The sequence below is a fragment of the Phaseolus vulgaris genome, chromosome 1 (genome assembly GCF_000499845.2).
Source record: "Phaseolus vulgaris cultivar G19833 chromosome 1, P. vulgaris v2.0, whole genome shotgun sequence".
Classification (NCBI taxonomy): domain Eukaryota; kingdom Viridiplantae; phylum Streptophyta; class Magnoliopsida; order Fabales; family Fabaceae; genus Phaseolus; species Phaseolus vulgaris.
In genome coordinates, this window is record NC_023759.2 from 8767043 (window position 1) to 8775143 (window position 8101).

The following is an 8101-nucleotide window of genomic DNA, read 5'->3' on the forward strand; positions in this document are numbered from 1 at the left end:
CTTTAAAGGCTATTCTGAAGTGTTTTGAACTAGCATCTGGCCTTAAGTTTAACTATTCCAAGAGTAAGGTTGGCGGAGTGGGAGTGAATACGAATCAGATGATGATTTTTGCCTCGATCCTTAATTGTGACATTATGAAGGCACCTTTCAGTTATTTGGGGGTGATGGTAGGTGGGAATCATAAGAGGTGTGCTTTTTGGGAAGGTATGCTTAATAAGTTACGACATAGGTTGAGCGCGTGGAAAGGGAAATCTCTCTCTTTGGCTGGAAGAGTATGCCTTATCAAATCGGTACTTACGTCCTTACCACTTTTCTATGTCTCCCTATTTTGTATGCCGATGACTGTGATGAGGGAAGTGAAAAGGATACAAAAAAACTTTTTGTGGGATTGGGGGTCAGAGAACAGGAAAATTGCTTGGGTGGCGTGGGATAAGATATGTCAATCGAAAGATAAAGGCGGTTTAGGGGTCATTGACATAGAAAAGTTTAACTTGGCTCTTCTAGGGAAATGGATTTGGAGACTTAAGTCTGAAGAGAGAAGTTTTTGGAAGGATATTCTAGTGTCTAAGTATGGTGGGTGGAGGGGATTAAAATCTCAAGATCAGTTTTGTAAGGAGTCGTTGTGGTGGAGAGACCTTAGGAAGGTATGGTACTTAGAGGGGTGGGGTAATGATTTTGAAGGCAGAGGTCGGTGGGAAGTAGGGGATGGGAAAGAAATCAGGTTTTGGGAGGATAAATGGTTGGAAAACATTCCTCTACTACATAAGTTCCCTAGGCTCTTTTCAATCTCCTTAGATACTGATTGTACTCTTTCTCAAGTGGGGCTTTGGAATAATAATATTTGGTCGTGGAAGTTGCGGTGGAGAAGGAATCTTTTTGAGTGGGAATCCAACTTGGTTGTTCTTCTGATGCAGTTGTTGGATAACAAAAGGTTAACAAGAGAGGGTGGAGTTAAACCTGATAAATGGATCTGGAGGGACGTAGATAACATGGATTTCTCTGTGAAAGCAGCTTATAAGTGTCTCATGGGGGAGACGTCTGTAGTGGATGAGGTTTTATTCGTGAATTTTTGGAATCTAAAGACATTACCCTCGGCACAATTGTTGGCTTGGAGGGTGATATGTAATGCCATTTCCACGAAGGACAATCTCTCGAGACGTGGCATAACGTTGATGAGTGATCGGTGCCCTTTGTGTGGTGTGGAAGAAGAATCGGTAAGACATTTATTTTTTGAATGTAGAATCTCTTGGAGAATTTGGGGTATGTGTTTAGAGTGGTTGGGGTTCATCTCGGTGCTACATCGTGACCCACAAATGAACTTTAGGTTGTTCAAACCTATAGGCTTGAACCATGCAGTTACCAGGTGTTGGGGGGGTATTTGGGTAGGTATCGTGAGTGAAATTTGGAACCATAGGAATAGGGTTGTGTTTGAGAACGGGCGGGTGGATCTAGTGGAGGTTTTTACCGTGGCACAAAGGAAGACTTGGTCTTGGGTCACAGTAAAAGAAAAATTGGCTGTCTTCTCTTATTCCGACTGGTGTCTGGAACCTCTCTGTTGTATGAGGTATTTGAAAGACTGATTCCTTGTTTTATTTAACTAATGTTTTGTTTCCCGTCCTGGTAGTCGTGGTGTGGTTTTTTATGCAGGCTTCATCGGTAAATCTTGTCTGCCATGGTTGGATTGAGGTTAGGAAGGTATTGTATGTTTGTGCAGGTTGCCTTGGTCTTGTCTTTTTGACAGGGTAGGATTGTTGTTCTGAACTGCGATAAAGGAAGTGACTATATGTATGGTTATCAGTTTGGTATTGGATTCTTTATGATGTTTGAGCTGAGACAGATGGATATGTGACCCTTTTTGGTTACTGGTGTGGCCAGATTGGGGAGTTGTTAAGTGTTTTTTGCAGGTTTTCCTGGCGTACGCATCCTCTTCGTAGGATCGGGTTGTTGATGTTAGTATTTGGTTCTTTGGTATTTCTCAGCCTGCTACAAAGATATGGATTAGTTGTTTAGATGTTATGTCTTGTATTGGTTTTGTTGTGCTTTTCACTTGGGTATGGTACTCCAACATGTTGCCAAAGATTTTGTTTTAGTTGTTAAATGTATTTAGTTGTTTGATGTTTGTCCTTGATTAAGGGTGTGACATATTTGGTGGGGTGAGGTAATTGTGTTTGTTGGGTTTATGTATCTTGTCTGGAATTTATCTTTGATATGGAGTGTAATGTTTGTTGGATTCCAAGTTGGCAGGGTACTAGGAAACTTGGTTTTAGGGTTTTGTATAAGGGTTGGGACACCCCTAAAGTGTCTCATTTTATTTTATTTATTCTTTGCTGATAAAAAAAAAATTATATTAATCTCTACGATAAAACTTTTTTCATGTAGTTATGACAATACTTAACAATACTTTACCTTTAGTTTAAGAATTTTCTTTATTTCATTATTGTTTCTAACATTACAAATTAAGTTTATAGACTAGATGTTCATCATATTTCATAAAATAATAGACTATAATTTTCTAAGTTAAACATTATTTTTTGCCGGTAAATCATTCCTGAATCACTTCCAACTGCAAAGGTCGTCTTGTGGAACTGAGTCCCTTAGCTGTAGTGGAAGTTGTTGAGTGAAATGGATTAGGAGGCACAACCAACTGGTTTTCCTCTTCAGTTTCTAGCATGTGTATCACAGATTTTATGGATGGACGGTTCACTGGCTCCCACTGAATGCACCAAAGACCAATAATTGCTAGTTTCTTTGCAATCTTAACATCACCTTCATCCTCAACATGGATATGTACATCTCCATCAACCAGGTTATGGATCCAATCCGGGTATAGAACATGGAAATTTTGTGGAGAAGACATGTCCACATTCTTTCTCCCACCAACCGTTTCTAACAACAACATTCCATAACTGTAAATATCAGACTTGTAAGACACGTTCCCAAAGTTTCTGGAGAAGACTTCAGGTGCAATGTATCCCAAAGTTCCTCTAGCAGCTGTCATGGACACCAAACTGGGATTCTTGGAACACAATTTGGCTAAGCCAAAATCAGAGATTTTTGGAGTGAAGTTGTGATCAAGTAACACGTTGTGAGGATTTATGTCAAAGTGAATTATGGGACGATTGCAACCTTGATGAAGATACTCAATCCCTTTAGCTATACCAAGAGCAACGTGTTGAAGCTTCTCCCATCCAAGGAAATGGTCCTTGTCTTCTGGTGGAAATATGAAGCTTTGTAAGGAACCGTTTGGAAAGAAATTGTAGACAAGAGCACGATGGGGTCCATCTGCACAGAAACCAAGCAAACGCACCACGTTGATGTGATGGATTTTGCCCATAATTCCGACTTCGTTGATGAACTCATTCCCCTCTCCCTCCGTACTGTTGAGGATCTTCACAGCCACCGCAATCTCACTCGAAAGTTTTCCTCTGAACACAGCCCCATGAGCTCCTTCTCCTAGCTTTTCCTTGAAGCCATTGGTGATTCTTTTCAGGTCAGCATAGGTGAATCTTGCAGGCTTTTCTGCCCTGTAGTCCTCTAAAAACTTGCCCACTCTTGCTTGGTCTTCTTGCTTTTTCCTAAAATAGAGGATGGTCTTGAAGACAGTAATGACCAGCAGCCCCAAAAGGATCGTACCTAGAATAGCAGTGGGAGACTTCATTAGAAAAAGAAAGATTTATGTACTTGTTTCAGTCTTTACACTTAAACATTACTTGTTTCAACTCCTAGTCTATACTTTTTAACGCCATTCAATTGTTGACATCCTAAATTGTAGGAATAAGGAATTGAACTAAATTAAAAGCGAATGTGTAAGAGCCTCTGGTGTCACCTGTAGTAGCAAAAATAAAAGATATAGGAACGTGAATTCTCTTCGGTTTGCATTTAAAACATTCGGTGTCACCTGTGGTGGTGTTGGTCTTCCATGTACATCTCTTGCCTTTTCCTTTGCACTCAGCACAGTTTGGTTTGGACCATATCAAAACCAAATCATTCGATTGGATGAATGGGATTGGCGCAGAGAGGTCGAACATCTTGGTACAGGATGTTAGACCCAATCGGAGGACACTATCAAAAGAATTAGAAATGTAAATCGGACAGGAGATCATGTCTTGTGTTGAATCTGAGCCATCGTCGTAGTAGTTTATGAGGTGTGGATGCTCAGCTGAAGTGCAGTTGAAGAAGCTCAAGTTATAGTGTGGTCCATCATATGGTGATTCAAATTGGTAAGTTCGAATAAAATTGATGGTTTGGTTAAACTTGTTGGAAAAGCAGTTTTCGGGGTCAATTAAGTCAATTTCCTGACTTTCGTAGTCTATGTAAGTGACTAGGAGTTTCATCGTAGGAAGCGCAAGCATGGTCTCATTATTTTCAGTGCAAGAAAGACAAATACGGGGATAACCGCAAGGCTCGTTCATCTCCTCTGTGAGTTGGAAGGGAAATCTGATAGGGGGTTGGTTCGGCCCACAAGAGAATTCCTCATCGCACTCGTTATGAGCGCTGCCAGTTCTGATAAGAAGAAGCATTAGCAGTAGCATCATCAATGCAGAATCACGTTGGAGGAGCAACACACTTGCCATTTTGTTTTCTTACGGGAAAACAGCTGTTAACCGAGCTCAGTGCCTCTTTTAGTTTATGCTAACACTTCTAATTTGTTACTTTTGCAATGAGTTGCAGAAACCATATAGAAAAGATAAAAAAGACTTGTGATTTCTCATTAGTCAAAGTCCGCGTTATGAAAAAATGAAATCCAGTCCAGTGTCATAATTTAGCGATAACTATTATTATCATACATTTAATTCTATGAATGTCAAGGTAGATGCATATTAAGTGCCAAGAATTGACTCCCCCAAACAACAATCATGCAGTGAGAGTCACACTCGTATACAATAATACCACCTTATCTTCGAAATTCACAGCCACACAAGTCCAATTGTGTGATGGAAGTTTGGGTATAGTGTCTGAAATTTCTTCTATTCACATTGTCCTGTATCTTTCACGCGTAATAATATCAACATATTAATTATTTCCTTTCGTGTAAATATAAGAATTTTAAAATCCAAAAATTGACTTATAGACTTGCATGTATTCCACCTACTTCTAATCTTCCAAGAACCTCAAAGTTGGAATAAAAAGCTTAGAGTATGTGAGTATCATTTCAACAATAATGAATTCCATCATGATTTCATGGAAAAGTTCAATAGCAATCATCCTTATGCTAAACTTAGCAAAACACCAATAAACTCACCAATTGAATCTCTAAAAGAAAGACCTGAAGAGCCCCTAATGAAGTTATAAAAAGATTTTAATTTTATTAATTATTTCTATTTTATATAACTTGCTTCCTTCCTTTTCTCATAAATTTGCATTTTTATTTGTAATTAAATTTGTTCATATAAAATTGCTTCCAAGGTTATCACGAAGTGTATTATACTTTTACAAATGAACGTTTAGTGGATACTAAAGCATGAGCATCAAATTAAGAAAATTTTCAACACCAAAACACTCACATATATATGTATATATTGTACAAGTTTAAAAGTTTTATAAATTAATTATATATTCAAATTTATTGTAGGAACAAAAGCTTGGACAATTTGTGTTTGTTGACGTGGTCTTTCAACAAACTCACATTCAAAAGTGTTGGAGAAAATATCAACGAATATATCATTAATTTAAGTGATTTTGATTAAATGCTAGGTAAAAAAAAAGAGTATAAAACGTGAAGGTATATTTGTTTATAAGTATTAGATTTTAAAATATTTGAGGAGTTTTTTCATTTGATTAATCACAAACACAAAATGGCTTGCAATATATCTTCATCTAATAAGCTCGCTCTTAGACAAATGATATGTAGTTGTTAGCATTACAAAGTGAAACTTAAAGACTTATAAATGCTTTTACTTTGTTTTACCAAGAATGTTCTCTTGTTTGACCACCAAGAGGATTTCTCGAGAAATGTCGAATATGTTGAAGAGTATGTTTAAGCTACTTTTTGTCAAACTCCTCCTTAGGTTAAAGATAAAAGACTAAAGAGATTTAGGTATGATATTTTTATACTACTTCATTTGAAACACCTAGACTACGCCCACTTCTTAATTAACATGTTCCACTAATGTAAATTATTGCTACTAAAATACAAGTTACTTATTATTTGAACCTAGTCACTTTTTGTTAAACTACAAATATAATTTGGACACGACCACTTCTAATTAAAAACACAAGTATTCTTTGAACACAATTACTTCTAGCTAAGTATGAGTAGTGTTTGGACCCAACTACTCTTGACTAAAACACTTTGATAAACAAAGTTTGTAATTTAAACGATCACGAATATTCGATGTCCAAAAGATAATAGCGTCTTAGGACGAAAACAAGATTGAGTACTCTTTTCTTGGTTGTTATAAACATAAATAATGTTCTTCCTAAAAAACAAAAAAGGCTAAAGATTGCTTTAAAGTTGGAGAGTGATAAGAGTTTCTTTATAAGTGTCATCGTTGTCAACATTTCTTCTTTATAGAGATCTTCTTTACATAGAGCTAAAAATAAAAGAGTTATTACATGTCTTTTTTGGAGTCGTGACGAGACTCTACACCCTTAATTTTTTTAATCTTATGTTTGACCACCTTCAAGTAGGTAGATCCATTAAATGATTCGTGCAACATTAAAAGTATTTGTCTACGTGATACGACTTATCAAGCCTAGACAAGTAGTTGACTTCACAAGACTGTCATTCTATTTTCAAAAAAATTGTTTGCGTGGAGTAGCTTTAAGCATGTTCTTTTAAGAGATTTTGAATTTAACACTTTAAAGAGAGATCCTCTTAAGAGAAATAAATAGACCAACATTCTTTGCAGACAGAATAATCATTTATAAGTTTTCGATGTGTATTATGAATGCTTAGACTTTGTATCAACTTTTATTTGTCCAAATAAAAACTTATTAGAAGAAGTGTACAACCGTGTTGGTGTCTTTTGGGTCAAACTAAGCATGCATAGTTGCATATTCAATAAGACAAAACAGATAACTAAAAATGCTTGGATATTTCAAGAATTAATATTAATAAACTACAAATAAAAACAAATTTAAAAGATATCAACTTTGATGTATCAAATATTTATTCTCATCATCACACTTTTTATTATTTATTGAGTAACTTTTTCATTATGTAGTTCAAATTAAAGAAAACATATTCAACACGAAATAACTAATATTTTATTACATAATTTATTACACATAACTAATATTTTATTAAACATAATAAATATTGTAAAAAAATAGATATAACCATAGTTGAAGTTGAGAAATAAAAAAAATCTAAAAAAAATAAAATTTAAATCTAATTAATCAATAAATAAACTGACTTGTCTAAATAAAATAAAATAAAAACATATCTAATTTTTAAAAATAAATACAAATGATAAATTTTGTAATAAAAAAATTAATGACTTTTTAAAAGGTTTAAAATTATAATTATATAAAATATACTTTTAAATATATAAATTTTATTTATATAATAAAACTTGTTTATTTATTTATTTTATATTATACCGGTACGACCATGGTGAAAAGGTCACATGACGACACGTGACCGACCGACTCTTGGCGATGAGTCATGGGTTGACTAAGTCAGCAGGATTAATTCATAGTTAAGTGTTGTTTAGCGCAACCCTAAACATGAACCAACCTTCTAATCCGGCCCACCAATGAAGGTCCATTAAGGTAATATAAATAGCATTCATTCCAAGGAGAAAGGTACGGTGACACCCGAGTGTTACCACCCGACTGACTTGAGCGTTGGAGTGTCTTCTACACGTATCACCCCTGCCGGTGGAGTTAGACGACCGAGAGAAGGAAGGTGAAGCAGGAAGCTTAGAGCATCAGTGACCGACCAAAGGTAGAGGCAGGAGGAATCGTTCTCTAGGCCCAAACCCATTCGAGAACATATATCATTTTATAATTGACAAGGATTTACTACAAGCAGTCATGAATTAGAACAAGTTGACTCTAGTAAAAACTTATACTATAGTTGTTGCAAAAAATAATAATTATATCTCAAATTTGGTTTTTTTGACTGGTTTATTTACTGTTCTTGTGTACGTGAAAT

General features: G+C 35.7%; 1 protein-coding gene across 1 annotated transcript; it reads right to left on the reverse strand.

Moving 5' to 3' along the window:
• Nucleotides 1–2407: 2407 nt before the first annotated feature.
• Nucleotides 2408–4708, reverse strand: LOC137813488 (rust resistance kinase Lr10-like). Its single transcript, XM_068615779.1, has 2 exons — nucleotides 3827–4708; nucleotides 2408–3633 (listed from the first exon to the last, which is right to left on the reverse strand). The coding sequence occupies exons 1-2, from the start codon at nucleotides 4572–4574 to the stop codon at nucleotides 2543–2545; spliced, it is 1839 nt and encodes a 612-aa protein (XP_068471880.1). The 5' UTR covers nucleotides 4575–4708; the 3' UTR covers nucleotides 2408–2542.
• Between the last annotated feature and the right edge of the window lie 3393 nt (nucleotides 4709–8101).

Excerpts from the sequence above, each read along its gene's own strand:
- LOC137813488 (XM_068615779.1), bottom strand. The coding sequence starts at position 4,574 with ATGGCAAGTGTGTTGCTCCTCCAACGTGATTCTGCATTGATGATGCTA. Across the intron at positions 3,634-3,826 it reads TTTTATTTTTGCTACTACAG|GTACGATCCTTTTGGGGCTG; the intron begins GTGACACCAGAG and ends CTGCTATTCTAG.